At 32.8% G+C, this 17,001-nt stretch overlaps 1 protein-coding gene across 1 annotated transcript in view; it reads left to right on the top strand.

Moving 5' to 3' along the window:
• LOC125664522 (ATPase family AAA domain-containing protein 3-like) overlaps positions 1-15,988 on the top strand; it is a 66,068-nt gene extending 50,080 nt beyond the window's left edge. Inside the window, exons 7-15 of the mRNA XM_048897306.2 lie at positions 3,105-3,260; positions 5,103-5,159; positions 5,523-5,648; positions 6,418-6,542; positions 9,041-9,092; positions 9,204-9,274; positions 11,877-12,044; positions 13,281-13,386; positions 14,870-15,988. Coding sequence (XP_048753263.2) covers positions 3,105-3,260; positions 5,103-5,159; positions 5,523-5,648; positions 6,418-6,542; positions 9,041-9,092; positions 9,204-9,274; positions 11,877-12,044; positions 13,281-13,386; positions 14,870-15,106 — 1,098 coding nt within the window. The 3' untranslated portion in view covers positions 15,107-15,988. The remainder of the gene's footprint in view (positions 1-3,104; positions 3,261-5,102; positions 5,160-5,522; positions 5,649-6,417; positions 6,543-9,040; positions 9,093-9,203; positions 9,275-11,876; positions 12,045-13,280; positions 13,387-14,869) is intronic.
• Positions 15,989-17,001: the final 1,013 nt, after the last annotated feature.

The following is a 17,001-nucleotide window of genomic DNA, read 5'->3' as shown; positions in this document are numbered from 1 at the left end:
ATACAGTTATTTATATTAAACATGAGATCAATAGATCTACATAACACGTATACAGTTATTTATATTAAACACGAGATCAATAGAACTACATAACACGTATACAGTTATTTATATTAAACATGAGATCAATAGATCTACATAACACGTATACAGTTATTTATATTAAACACGAGATCAATAGAACTACATAACACGTATACAGTTATTTATATTAAACATGAGATCTACATAACACGTATACAGTTATTTATATTAAACACGAGATCAATAGAACTACATAACACGTATACAGTTATTTATATTAAACATGAGAACAATAGATCTACATAACACGTATACAGTTATTTATATTAAACATGAGATCAATAGATCTAAATAACACGTATACAGTTATTTATATTAAACACGAGATCAATAGAACTACATAACACGTATACAGTTATTTATATTAAACACGAGATCAATAGATCTACATAACACGTATACAGTTATTTATATTAAACATGAGATCAATAGATCTACATAACACGTATACAGTTATTTATATTAAACATGAGATCTACATAACACGTATACAGTTATTTATATTAAACACGAGATCAATAGAACTACATAACACGTATACAGTTATTTATATTAAACACGAGATCAATAGATCTACATAACAGGTATACAGTTATTTATATTAAACATGAGATCAATAGATCTACATAACACGTATACAGTTATTTATATTAAACATGAGATCAATAGATCTACATAACACGTATACAGTTATTTATATTAAACACGAGAACAATAGATCTACATAACATGTATACAGTTATTTATATTAAACATGAGATCAATAGATCTACATAACACGTATACAGTTATTTATATTAAACATGAGATCAATAGATCTACATAACATGTATACAGTTATTTATATTAAACATGAGATCAATAGATCTACATAACATGTATACAGTTATTTATATTAAACATGAGATCAATTGATGTACATAACACGTATACAGTTATTTATATTAAACATGAGATCTACATAATACGTATACAGTTATTTATATTAAACATGAGATCTACATAACACGTATACAGTTATTTATATTAAACATGAGATCTACATAACACGTATACAGTTATTTATATTAAACATGAGATCAATAGATCTACATAACATGTATACAGTTATTTATATTAAATACGAGATCAATAGATCTACATAACACATATACAGTTATTTATATTAAACATGAGATCAATAGATCTACATAACACGTATACAGTTATTTATATTAAATACGAGATCAATAGATCTACATAACACGTATACAGTTATTTATATTAAACATGAGATCAATAGATCTACATAACACGTATACAGTTATTTATATTAAACACGAGAGCAATAGATCTACATAACATGTATACAGTTATTTATATTAAACATGAGATCAATAGATCTACATAACATGTATACAGTTATTTATATTAAACATGAGATCAATAGATCTACATAACACGTATACAGTTATTTATATTAAACATGAGATCTACATAACACGTATACAGTTATTTATATTAAACATGAGATCAATAGATCTACATAACACGTATACAGTTATTTATATTAAACATGAGATCAATAGATCTACATAACATGTATACAGTTATTGATATTAAACACGAGATCTACATAACATGTTTACAGTTATTTATATTAAACATGAGATCAATAGATCTACATAACATGTATACAGTTATTTATATTAAACATGAGATCAATAGATCTACATAACACGTATACAGTTATTTATATTAAACATGAGATCTATAGATCTACATAACACGTATACAGTTATTTATATTAAACACGAGATCATTAGATCTACATAACACGTATACAGTTATTTATATTAAACACGAGATCTATATAACACGTATACAGTTATTTATATTAAACATGAGATCAATAGATCTACATAACATGTATACAGTTATTTATATTAAACACGAGATCAATAGATCTACATAACATGTATACAGTTATTCATATTAAACATGAGATCAATAGATCTACATAACATGTATACAGTTATTTATATTAAACATGAGATCTATAGATCTACACAACACGTATACAGTTATTTATATTAAACATGAGATCAATAGATCTACATAACACGTATACAGTTATTTATATTAAACATGAGATCTATATAACATGTATACAGTTATTTATATTAAACATGAGATCTACATAACACGTATACAGTTATTTATATTAAACACGAGATCTATATAACATGTATACAGTTATTTATATTAAACACGAGAACAATAGATCTACATAACATGTATACAGTTATTTATATTAAACATGAGATCAATAGATCTACATAACACTTATACAGTTATTTATATTAAACATGAGATCAATAGATCTACATAACACGTATACAGTTATTTATATTAAACACGAGATCTATAAATCTACATAACAAATATACAGTTATTTATATTAAACACGAGATCTATATAACACGTATACAGTTATTTATATTAAACACGAGAACAATAGATCTACATAACACGTATACAGTTTTTTATATTAAACACGAGATCAATAGATCTACATAACACGTATACAGTTATTTATATTAAACACGAGATCTATAAATCTACATAACACGTATACAGTTATTTATATTAAACACGAGATCTATATAACACGTATACAGTTATTTATATTAAACACGAGAACAATAGATCTACATAACACGTATACAGTTTTTTATATTAAACACGTATACAGTTATTTATATTAAACATGAGATCTACATAACACGTATACAGTTATTAGATCTACATAACACGTATACAGTTATTTATATTAAACACGAGATCTACATAACATGTATACAGTTATTTATATTAAACACGAGATCTATATTTATATTAAACACGAGATCTATATTTATATTAAACACGAGATCTATATAACATGTATACAGTTATTTATATTAAACACGAGATCTATAAATAACAATAGTTCTCTACTTGTGTCTTCTCTATGAAATCATGCATGAATTTTAACACAGGCGTTTGGAATAACGATGGCTGCAGTGGGTATTTATGCAGCCAAGCATGGGACGGGCGTGACTGCCCGCTACGTGGAGGCCAGACTAGGGACACCGTCACTCGTCAGGGAAACCTCCAGACTGACCGTAGGAGAGGTCATCAAACACCCCATAAAGGTAAGGCAGGTCAGATGGTTTGGGGAAAAAATATTCATGAGCAAAAGAATACATGTACATTGTATCTTTCTTTTTGTATGGTAAATATTTACAGTTTTTGACAGAGACAGAGAAAAAAAATTCAATAGCTTGTTTTGTAGGCAATTATTTGGCAGGCGTCCTGTATTAGTAGCAGGCACCAGATAAATAAATGGTGGTTATCATATCATTACTATATATTTCATTTGTTAAACATTGTTGGATAAGATAAGGGCCTTTTTTGCTAGGAATGTCTCATACGGTGCATTGCTTTACCATGGCAGGTTGCTGATCAAGTTCAAATTTTGTTTCAGTCCATTGCTTATTAGCTGAGTTATGGCCCTTGAACTTAGAATTTTTTTTTTTTTTTTATTGCAGATGTTTGGTACATTGCTTTACCATGACATGTTACATACCATTTTCAAATTATATTCCAGTACTGTCCATTTCATTTTTGCCGAGTTATGGCTCATGGACTTAGAAATTATTTGCACTTGGAGATATTTTGACTCTATTAAATATTTAGATTGAATTTTGAATAAATTATGCATTAAGTTTGCATTCAATTCTCATAAAAAGATTTTTCTGCTTGTAGGGGACTATGTATTGCTTAGCTGCAATAATGTAGCCCTCTCCAATTTTTTTTTTGGGGGGGGGGGGAGGGGGGGGGGGCTACAACTCCTTAGGATCTCCGTAATGGTGCGAATGCAGGAGGGATTCAGTACAGCAACATTTTCAATCAGTCTAAACAATTGCTGACTTTCTTTATGTAAATAAAATGATATTCTATGTTTCTTAGTCAATATATAAATTTACAACCCGCAACTTATGATTTTTGAGGCTGTATTCTACCTTTTTCAACAATTTTGATAAATTCCAATTTCTCGATTCTTATTTGTGCACCATGTTTGATGTACTGAAGTTTCAACTTCCGATTGTCAAGTTATTTGCATATGCCATATAAGGTAGTATTTACATCAATGGACAAGTACGGAGGCGAAAGCTATTTCGTCGGTATTGAAAAGGTTTAGATTTAATATCAAGTTATAAAACGAACAGCAGAGTGTAAATTATTTCTGCAACCATATGATTTTCCTTTCTTTGTCGGAATGGCTCGAGATTTTCGTGCAGATTGTCAATTGTTTAGTTTTTTCAGTAGATCCACCCACGAGATCTCGCGATAACAAGCATGGCGGAGCAGACGAAGAATTTTGCATGCTGCACATGACGTTTAATGAAAAACACCTTTGTTAGACATGCCCATGCACGAAGTTAAATTTAAACAATATTTTATTATGCACAAAGTTGGTACTCATTTTGGTATAAACAAGATTTGGGTCTAATAGACGGAGCTTATTATCGGTTATTCATAAAATTATTTTGCACCATTACGGAGATCCTATGGAATTGTAGTCCTATCCCGAAAACGTCAGAATAAAAAAAATCGGATAGGGCTACATTATTGCAGCTACATGTATGTATTACTGTGCAATACTCTCGGAATGTTTGTTTATTTACAACATGTATAAATCTGGTGGCCATCAAATTGATATATGGTGGTCACTATATTATTACTAGATATTTCATTATTTATTTAGTGTACACCTGGTCTGGATATCTCAAGAAAAAAATCCAAAACTTAGACTTGAGTCCGAGATTTTACTCAAATTTTGACTGCTCAAATAATAGAAAACTCAAGCTTAAATTTGAGATTTTTTCAAGAAATCCAAGCCTGGGGGCCACCAGATGAAATATGATTTTATAATGACACCACCCGACATCCATATATGTCAGTCGTCACGTGTACAATGCATTTACTTTCAGACAGTCAAAAGAATTGTTAATAAACCAGAAGATGCACTAAAAGGAATCATTTTAAAAGTAAGTGGAAAGGGGGGTGTTATTAAAAGAACAAGTGGAAAGGAGGTTTCATTAAAAAAAGCAAGTAAGTGGAAAGGGGGGTGTTATTAAAAGAACAAGTAAGTGGAAAGGGAGGTTTCATTAAAAAAAAAAGCAAATAAGTGGAAAGGGAGGTGTTATTAAAAACACATAAGTGGAAAGGGAGGTGATATTTAAAAGCAAGTGGAAAGGGAGGTGATATTTAAAAGTAAGTGGAAAGGGAGGTGTTATTTAAAAGCAAGTGGAAAGGGGGTTGTTATTACGATAAAGAGAAGAGAACTCTTCCAGCATATTACAGACCTTCATGTATTTATAATGCACATCTCTCTCTTTTGCTCCTTTCAGCCAGAACTTGAAGAAAGACTTCGAGACATAGCCATAGCAACCAGACACACAAAGAAAAACAAGGGATTTTACAGAAATTTGTTAATGTATGGTCCTCCAGGAACAGGGAAAACAATGTTTGCCAAGGTATGGTGTGTTTTTGTGTGACAGAGTTATCTGCTCTTTGTTAGAAGCTACAGAACTTTCATCACTTTTTATTCAGGTCTAATTTCTGTTATTTTCTTGGTTGTGCTAGACAAGCTCACTTTTAGTATAAGTCTCACTTTTATAGAAGTTAATTCTGGAATTATTGCCACTCAATTCATCACCATTTTCGTTATGACACCGCATATTTCTAAAACGTTTTTCCTATTACTTAAAATTCTCATTAAAGCTCCATCTTCGTTATCGCCATTTGCCACGGTGTTTTTATTACAAAGGTCTATATCTTGATAAACTGCCATGGGTGCATGTGAAAAAGTGAGACTGGGGTCATTAATGAGATTGTTTACATTTTACGTCCCTGGAGCAAGGAAATCCAATGACTGACAAAATACAAGCAGAGAAAGAGTGCAGAGTTGCTCTCTGGAAACTTTTCAACCAAACAGTTTTACCTGTCAGTGTCTCGAAATACAATGCCATAAAAATTGAATTTTAGAACATGAACCTATTTGAAGTTTGAAATATTAATAGTTTTTAATTTCCATTGATATTTTAAACTCCAGATGGGTTCATGTTCTAAAATTTTCAATGTAACTTTTGAGAGATCAGGTTTTCAATGCAGAGGTCAAGGTCAATGAACCACGAGGTACATTGTGTCTCGCAAACTTGTCTAATTTGAGAGGGAAATACAAAATGTTCCTTTTACACTACATGTATAGTATTTTGAAAATAAAATATAACTTGTTAATTTCAGAGCCTTGCCCAGCACTCGGGTATGGATTATGCTATAATGACCGGAGGAGATGTAGCCCCCATGGGTAAAGAGGGCGTGACTGCAATGCACAAAGTGTTTGACTGGTCCAAGGCCAGCCGGAGAGGGTAAGGACAAGAGAGCGATGCATGGATGAAATATCTGTCTCGATGTGGCTCAGTAAACACTGAGGGGGTAGTGTTTTTCAGAAATCAAAATAAACCGAATGTGTCAACGTTAATTGAAAGTTAAATGAAGCTTTGCGTTACCATTTTTCTAACATTTGTTAATTCAAGTAACAGTAATTAAGTACAGATTGTTTAACATGCAATATGTCAACGTTTTAATTAAACTTTGAATTTTTACCATCAATTTAACGTTGAGAACAACTGGTTATATATATTAAAGGACACATCGCATGTTTTTAAACTTTTTAATTTTTTCAGCAAATTTAATTCATTTCATGCCTAAAACTACTTTACATGTGTTTTAAAAGAAACAGTTTGCGTAGTTTTCGAGTTTGATAGCGATGAAATTCAAATCTTGCGATATGCATATTTTCTTCGATATTTTACGCGCCATTATCTGTGACGTCATATGCGACCTCGAGCGAGAAGATTTGAAAACAGTTGTTAGACATTTCATAAACAGATTAGATTTAATTGACAAACAAACAATTATTACATTAACGGCTTGTAAATAACACTGCATTGGGGTGTTTTGTGCCGTTTAAGGGTGTACTTGCTGTCAGTAGAGATGATTTGGACTATGTTTTTTTCAATTTTCGAAGGAAGGTATGAGGGACAAGACGTGAATATTTTTTGTCGGCACGACGACTTTGCCATAAAAACCCCCAGTAGAATTTGTCCCTGTACTTTTTCAAACAAGCTCTTGGACAAAGACGTATATAAACTGCGAGAAAATGGTTCTATCGAAGCTTCGCACTGTTACATATAGGCCTACCGCATATGCATTCCGTTCTGCTCTCAAATTCAATACACACTCGCACCAACTGACCTTCACCTTGTAACAACATATAGACAGAACTTTGCTAGCAGTGTCTACCAACTGGTAGTTTTAAAAACGAAATTTAAAGATAAAAGATAATAGAACTTTCAATTATAAATAATAAAATATGATATTTCCCAACTTTGAATTGAATTATAATGCTTTCATTTTTTTTTTTAAGGAACGCGTACGTGTTTACAACAACAGCACGCCGCGCTCCCACTTCCTAAGTAACAACGTGTAGATAACAAAATATAATGATTAATAAAATTGCTTGAATAAAATGATTTAAAAGTATTGTGATTTTCACAATAAGTTTGATCATTTTTATTATATTTTTTCCCCCAAAATGCACCCGTGACAGAAGGCCTAGTTGTCAATGCTACATAATCGTATTATAATTTAGGCCTATCTAACTTCTCCAAAAATAAATTTTATAATAATTGCACTGTTTGTTTTAGAAAAGCAACAACGCTAATTACAGTTGTTTACAGAAATGGCATTCCCAAATAGTGTTTAGACAGTGATCCCATGTAAACATTATTTATTCGCAAATTTAGGCAGATTTCATATTCGCTTTCCTCGCTACATTTGGGTCGCTATTTGTATGCACTGGTGGCTAAAAGATATAAGACTCGGGAAATTTGTCAACATCGAAATAAATGTTATCCATGGTAAATAAATTAGGCCCCTAAAACCCGAGTTTTTAAAAATATCTAACACTACTATTACAACAAGTTGATCGACGAAGGTCGCATATGACGTCACTGTACCACGTGACTACCTATTTAATTAACTAGGCTTTTTGAAATCGGGGCTTAGATTTAAGTCCGTATTGTGGCAAATTATCGCAATACTTCAGTGAACGAACTATTACAATTAATTTCTATAAGCATAAGGAAGACAAAATGCAGATAATTCTGTATACTTTGAAAACACGAGATGTGTCCTTTAAAGGAGCATTAACTGTCGTTTTGTCACCAAATTTTAAATTTAATGAAAATTGCTCTAAATTATGTATTTCAGTAATAACACCAGTATTTAATCATTTCAAACACTTTTTAACCTCAAAATAAGCACATGAATATGTAATTTTTATGATTAGATAATAATTGTCTTGCAAGACAATAGTTCTTCCTTTATATATTTCTTTACACTAGAATCAGTTATTTAACATAGTTTTATTAGGTTTCCCTTGTTTTTATACAAAATAAATGGTTTTATTAGTCATTGATATATATTCCTCTGCCTTTGAGAGATTTTGAGAGAAAAATGGTTGCCATCACTTTCACAGCTAATGCCCCTTTAAGTAAACTTATGCAAAATTAAAGTGATTTCTTCTGAAAGTATGAAGAAAATATACAGGTGTTAGTTCTACATGTAATGTGTTAAGAGATGCTTAACAAGTTAATCTGTGAGTTTAGGATGTGGTTGATTGCTTAATTACACTGAGAACTACCTGATATGACACCTGTATAATCCGCTTAACTGGGTTTTCCGACCCTTATTTTCATTTTCAATTTCATTGTATTTTACACTTTTTATTCCATTATACTCTGTATTCCCTGAGAATGTTTGATCAACCAGGTTTCACTTTCATTTTTGAAATTTTTGACAGGGTGCTATTATTTGTCGATGAAGCAGATGCATTTCTCAGGAAAAGAAGCAAGGTACACAAAATTGGATTGTACAGCGAGAAATTATTGAATTGCCATTTTTCTGTTCCAAGAATTTTAAGATTTATTGTGTATTTTGAATTTGCATCTTAATATTTTTTTCAGGAACTCATCAGTGAGGATATGAGGGCCACGCTGAACGCCTTCCTCTATCGAACAGGAGAGCAGTCTAATAAGTAAATATCATTCATTATATTGAACGCCTTCCTTTATCAAACAGTCTAATAACTAAATATCATTCATTATATTGAACACCTTCTAGTAAATATCATTCATTATATTGAACGCCTTCTAGTAAATATCATTATATTGAATGCCTTACTCTAAGTAAATATCATTCATTATATTGAACACCTTCTTCTGTTGCACAATCTAATTAGTAAATATCATTAATTATATTGAACGCCTTACTCTAAGTAAATATCATTCATTATATTGAACACCTTCCTCTGTTGCACAATCTAATTAGTAAATATCATTCATTATATTGAACGCCTTACTCTAAGTACAGACCTGTTTACTTGTACGTTTTCGCTGTATTTTTTACGGTAAAAGTTAAAAAAAAATACGTTTTACGGTGATTGGTCGCGAAAATACGGTCAAAAACAATAATCGGTAAAAAAAAAATCGTTTCGTCAAAATTCGATCTAGAAAATTATTAACTTTTAAAGATCAAAGTCATCTAAGCGCTTTATGAAATAGAAACATATTAAAGCATGTAAAAGATCGAGATTAATACAGCATGGTGACAAACCATGTCAAAACGGAAAGCAGCTGATGATCATGAACGTACTTAAATTGAGTATTCAAGGAAAGCAAAGTAATTTAAAAAGGGGTAATTTGATGAGTCAAGAAAAGTAGACTAGTGCTAATTGATCTGATGTTTAAAAATTAAAAGATATGAGGTAAGTGTCAGAGAAACCGTACTACATATGCATGAAAAATATTAGGGAAATTTACAAATTGAGAGGTCTCAACAAGGTCTTCAGCATACTTTTAAAAAATTAAACTAAAATACTTAGTATATTTTCATCTTTATAAACCTCTGAATCTGATTTCAGGAGCTCTCAGATAGCAGGAAATGGCATCTAATTTTTCAAAATTTTCTGGGGGGGCATGCCAGACCCCCCTAGCAGGTTCGTGCCGCTTTGCGGCACTCACCGGTGACTATGTAATGACAGACTACCAAAAATACTGACAATCTTACTGACAGCTTTCATAAGGGGTAAACAGGTCTGTAAGTAAATATCATTCATTATATTGAACACCTTCCTCTGTTGCACAATCTAATTAGTAAATATCATTCATTATATTGAACGCCTTACTCTAAGTAAATATCATTCATTATATTGAACACCTTCCTCTATCAAACAGTCTAATCAGTAAATATCATTAATTATATTGAACGCCTTCCTCTGTCGCACAATCTAATAAGTAAATATCATTTATTATATTTAACGCCTTCCTCTGTCGTACAGTCTGATAAGCAATTATTCATTTTTAACACATTATCTAAAACCCTTGAATCTGGTGTACTTTAAAAGAAATAAAAAAACACAGGAGAGTGTGAACAGCATACATCATGAAGAGCGTTAAAGTATGCTGGCGTGGATCATTGCTGTACAGAGCGTGAAAGTATGCTGACGTGGATCATTACTGTACAGAACATTAAAGTATGCTGATGTGGATGATTGCTGTACAGAGCGTTAAAGTATGCTGACGTGGATCATTGCTGTACAGAGCGTTAAAGTATGCTGATGTGGATCATTGCTGTACAGTGCGTTATAGTATGCTGGCGTGGATCATTGCTGTACAGAGCATTAAAGTATGCTGGCGTGGATCATTGCTGTACAGAGCATTAAAGTATGCTGGCGTGGATCATTGCTGTACAGAGCGTTATAGTATGCTGGCGTGGATCATTGCTGTACAGAGTGTTAAAGTATGCTGGCGTGGATCATTGCTGTACAGAGCGTTAAAATATGCTGACGTGGATCATTGCTGTACAGAGTGTTAAAGTATGCTGACGTGGATCATTGCTGTACAGAGCGTTACAGAGTGTTACAGTATGCTGGCGTGGATCATTGCTGTACAGAGCATTAAAGTATGCTGACGTGGATCATTGCTGTACAGAGTGTTAAAGTATGCTGACGTGGATGATTGCTGTTCATACTCTCATGGATTTTCAAACATTAAATTTACTTTTATATTCACGTGTTACTTGCCTATATGTCGGAATATTCCCAGCCATTAAAATAGTCGTACTATATACTTCAAGATTCATGTGTACCTTGTTCAAATTCATGAGAAAATGGCCATGATTTCAGTTGGTGAAGATATCGAAGGTTGTAGATATTGTCTGATGTTAAGACTACATATACTTGCTTGTTAAAATCAGCCATTTTTAGGTCTCCTAAGTCATTAAATAATCAACTGTCTTTATCATTTGAAAGACTTCTTTAATTTTGCTGATACAATATGAAAATCAATTGTGTTTATGTTTTTTGCAAATGAACACTTCTGTTTTATACTGCAGCTACTGAATATTAGAATTTAACTTAGATATGTGGAACAGAATAAAAGTATTAATATAGATTTTGTAGTCTTTGTGGCCAGTGATGCTCAGGTGACTGATAACTATGCCACGTGTTAAAAAAATAATGAGATGTGAAAACATCGTTCATGTATTTTAACATCACAACAATCAATTCAAGCTGACACATCACAACAATTCGAGCTGCATATTTGAAAAGTGTTTATAGATATTGTGTTTCTTTTTAGATTTATGTTAGTATTGGCCAGTAACCAGCCCGAACAGTTTGACTGGGCCATCAATGACCGAATCGACGAGATGGTGGAATTCGGAGTCCCAACACTGGATGAGAGAGAACGCTTGGTCAGGCTCTATTTTGACCAATTTGTCCTCAAACCTTCCATGGAAGACAAAAGGTAAACTATAAATAAGGGAAGGGTACCAGTGAAGAAAAAGGCATTGGAGATGTTTGGGGACTAGTTTAGTGTAGTATAAGGGAAGGGTACCAGTGAAGGAGAAGATGCTGAAAGATGTTTGGGGACTAGTTTAGTGTAGTATAAGGGAAGGGTACCAGTGAAGGAGAAGATGTTGAAAAATGTTTGGGGACTAGTTTAGTGTAGTGTAAGAGAAGGGTACCTGTGAAGAAGGTGTTCAATCGTAACTACTCAGCTCTTTCTGTAAGCACTACAAAACCTTGTATATAGATTGACGCCATTAGAGTCGGTTGCTATGTATACACAAATGTAACTATGACGTCACAGATGTACATTATGATATGAATTGCGAGCTTTGGGGCTAAAACAAATGCATCTAAGATATCATACATTTCTAAGGTATTCTACCTTAGTCTATTTTATAAATTGTAGAATAAACAAAAATAAATTTATTAGATGAAACAAAAGATAAATATTCACTCTCACTCCTTTTACTACACATGTAAAACAATTATGGATGTACATGTATTAACAAATAACTGCCAGTATCTGATACTTTTTGAGAACGATTTGCTAACGTCACAATTCACTATTAAGTCTATTAGACCTAGAACTATTAATGTCACTGAGTGATACAAAATATTCACAGTATCAGAAATTTAGAAAAAGTTCCCAGAGAACCAATTTTTTAAACGTGATATTTCGACACAGCCAGTCAGGCTATCTCGAAAGACAACACACTAAACCGAACCAAGCTTTTACTAGTCGGAGTCGGTTGGACGTGCCTTAGTGTTGAACCCTGGCTTATAGCGAACCCCAGGGCCAGCGAAAAACAGTTTGGTGTAACCAAGCTTTGTTATAGCCAATAAAAGTTTTCTTATTTTCATCTCACAGGGGAATAGATATCATTTCGCACTAAGTGTGAATTCCTTGTACTGTATATTGAACTTTCAAAACGTGCACTTTTGTAGACATTTGAAGTTTTAGCGACCATGTTTGGTGTACATATTGATTAGGGTATCTCTTGAGGATTTGTAGATACAACTAAAGAAAAAAATTTCCTGTTGTATATCGTGTTCAATTGAACAAATGTCAGAAAACTGATTTAGTATATACAAGTACATGTAGGTTACCAAGAAAATTTTTTTGTCTATTTATAGCGGAGCAAATCTCAATGCTCAATGTGGTTACTAAATGAATTTCTTTGTCTTTTTATAGGTTAAAGTTGGCAGAGTTTGACTACAGTGCTAAGTGTTCAGAAATAGCCAGATTAACGGAAGGTCTTTCAGGGAGAGAAATTTCGAAGCTGGGAGTAGCTTGGCAGGTAAGATACGGACTCGTATAAAACTTGTGTTTACAGATGTAGACTACTTACATGTATGTCTTCCCTCTTGTTTTTGTACTTTCTGTCCATCCATCCGTCTGTCACAAAATCTTGTGAATGCTTCTCCTCCTATATGGCTTATTGGATAGATTTGAAACTTTGTACAATGCTTCATTGCCATTTGTAGATGTGCAAATTGTAGGGACATGAGGATCCAATTATTTTCCTAAAAGTTATAGTGAATCTAAAAGGGGTGGAGGATGTTAGAATAGCTTGTGAACGTGTCTCTTCCTATATGGCTTATCCGATAGACTTGGGGCTTTGTACCATACTTCAATGCCATTTTTCAGATGTGTATATTGTGGGGACAGGAGGATCCAATCGTTATTCTTTAAGTTATAGTGGATCTAAGAGGGATGGAGGGTGTAAAATAGTTTGTGAACACTTCTCCTCCTATGTGACTTATCGGAGTTCATAATGTTTAGTATGTTCCTGCCCATGCTTTCTCTTCCATACCATGCAGTACATTAAGGGTTTCATTTGGTGCCCAAAAAATCAGAAATTTAACCTGAACACAACACCTACTACAACTGCTATATTCACACGACAGCGTGTCTTGGCTCCGCCTGCTAAGTTCTGATTGGACGATAGTCAAAACATTCAGTGAAACTTTCCAGCAGATGAGATCAACTCCAAACTTTCGAAATTGCATTTCTCTGAATTTGCATTCTCATTTGACTTCAGTCCCCATTTCATCTCTGTATTACTTTTGATCTGATATTTTTGACTGTAATAGGGCTTAGATAGATATTGTGGTTATTGTGAAATTTAGCAGTAAACATGAATATGTACATTTCTTAAAACCTCAACAAACTAGATATTTGTTCCATATTGATGTTACCTGCATGTTGATGTATGTTCCATACAGTCATGTTTACATAGTTTACTTATATGATGTGATATAGTAGTATACAAAACGTTGATTAGTGTATGAGGAGCGTGTAGGATTTTGTAGTGTTTACATTTCCAATTTATTAGCGTTTGATATCTATTACAAATTGTAATGTAAATATATCAAGGACGCAGACATTGGAAATGTAAATAATGTTTATTATTGACAATATACTGGTATTAGTGTAAATATTAATGGTTTATTATTGACAATATACTGGTATTAGTTAGTGTAAATATTAACGGTTTATTAACGTAAATATTAACGTTTTATTGATGTAAATATTAACAGTTTATTATTGACAATATTCCGGTATTGGTTAATGTAAATATTAATGTTTTATTAACGTAAATATACCGGTATTAGTTAATGTAAATATTAGCGCTTTATTAACGTAAAAATTAATGTTTTATCAGTGTAAATATTAACAGTTTATTAATTTAAATTTTAACAGTTTGTTAGTGTTAATATTAACAGTTAATGTAAATATTGTTGGTTTATTAACGGTATATTAATTTGAACTGTTTACAGGCGACAGCCTATGCCTCAGAAGAGGGTGTATTAACGGAACAGATGATCAACGACCGAGTCAACGACGCAATACGTCAACACAAGAAGAAGGATATGTGGCAGCACGAACAGGCTGTAAAGGAAGAACTGGAGCTCGGAGCCGCTTACACGTCAGAGAAAGACATGGCGGCGGACCTGACAGCCCCACAGACCAAGCCGGGCTCAGACCCAAGTCAACGGCCGTCACAGCATAGCTAACAGCACCAGGAATCTAGGGAAATCATTTTACTGAAACGAATACCTTGATTTAGAAATGTCACGTGTTGAACAGGAACAAATTAACCAAAGTGTTGTATTGGTGATAACTAGACCGAGCTTTATGGCTTGTTTTAGGGATAGAAGTTCACAAAATTCGAAGTTGAATGTGCTGTGATGATTATTACTTGATTGTATGATATATACGAAGTACTGGTGCAAGTTGCTGTTTGGTTCATTCATTGAAATATTTTGGCCATTCCTTGTAGAATGATTCATCACTAATGTTTATCTTTCACTGCCATGATGTATCCAGTGTGTTTACATTTATATATTGTAATCAAATCAGGGCCGTCAGTGTTCCTAAATAGTGGCTCTAATAAAAGGACCATTGGAAAATAGGAGTTATTGTACATGCAAGTAAAGTAAAAAAAAAAAATTGAATCTGAACCAAACAATTTCGATAATTTTCCTGATAAAAACAGTTGCAGCCGTGTTAAAGTTTGTAAAAACAGAATGTGTAAATGGAATTAACTGTACCATTGTGTGTATTGTGACTGAATTCTGTGAGGAAAACAGAGCACATGTAAATATTTGTCTGTAGCTTTAGTTATAATGAAGAGGGCAAAAGTGAAATCTTTTTCCAGAGACTTAACATTTTTTTCTGTAATTATCACTTCATGAATGAAGACTGCAAATTATTTGAGATACATGTTAAATGTATTATTTATTACCAAACATGAAAGGTGTTTATCATGTGTCATGTGCATTTTGACATTAAGCTTTGGAAATAGAGATTTGTGTATATACATGAACATGTGTATATTCTGTTGTCCTAAAAGACGGTTGACAGTTGTGAACATAAAATAAAATATATGTAACGATTGAAACGTGTGTACTCATTTTTAGTCAACTCAGGTGACCTATTATAATTGGTCTGTGTCTGTCGTGCATTTACAATTAAACGTTTTTAACTTCTTGATATCTACCATTCCAATTCTTTGCAGATTTAGCATGAAGCATCTTTGGGACAAGGGGTACCTAAATTGTAATTTTCTGGATTCCTGGTGCCTTAGGAAGGGGGCAAAAACTGCCAAAAATTTACCAATTTCCAAAAGTCTTCTCTACAACCACATACATGTATGTTTAAGAAAAACTAAATGAACAGGAAGGCCTCTACCAACATTGTAAATTTCAATTAGGGTATTTTGGTATGGGATGGAACCAAATTGTCAGTTATTAAATGCGTGAAGAATAGAGTGGTTTTAACTTCTTGATAATTACTATTCCGATTCCTTTTAAAGTTGGTATGAAGCATATTTTGGACAAGGAGGACATAAATTTCAGGATTCTTAGGGATGGGACAAGAACTGCCGAAAATTGACCAATTTTAAAAAATTCTTTTATTCATTTGCATATCTTTAAGAAAAACTAAATGCATAATGATATAGAGGAGGACAGCTTCTACATTTTAAAATTGTAAAATTCAGGATCCCTGCCAGGGCGTAGCTAGCGTTGTTTTGAAGTGTAGGTTGCATTGTTGAAAAAATGCCCCCCCCCCCCCCCACCCACCTTCTCTCTTGCTTCCTGCTTGATTTTTTTCCACAGGTACCTGAAGTATGAATATTACCCCCCCCCCCCCCCCCCCCCCCCCCAAAGGTGTATTTCTGTCATACCGGTAGAAGGTCGGTCTCTAAAGCTTACAAAAAGCATGAAACGATTACATAAATCAAAAGAGGGATGAGATAGAGAGGAAATCCACATATTTAGGGAAAATAAATGCCACAATTTTTTTTTTTATCAAAACATTTAAAGTATATTAATAAATTTTATTTAAAGTAATATAAATTTACATACTTAGGTGCCTGTGGATTTTGTGTGTGTGTGCTTTTTGTTTA

Source organism: Ostrea edulis, chromosome 1, assembly GCF_947568905.1.
Source record: "Ostrea edulis chromosome 1, xbOstEdul1.1, whole genome shotgun sequence".
Taxonomy (NCBI): Eukaryota; Metazoa; Mollusca; class Bivalvia; order Ostreida; family Ostreidae; genus Ostrea; species Ostrea edulis.
Note: the sequence above shows the minus strand (reverse complement) of the source record. Positions and strands in the feature narration are given on the sequence as shown.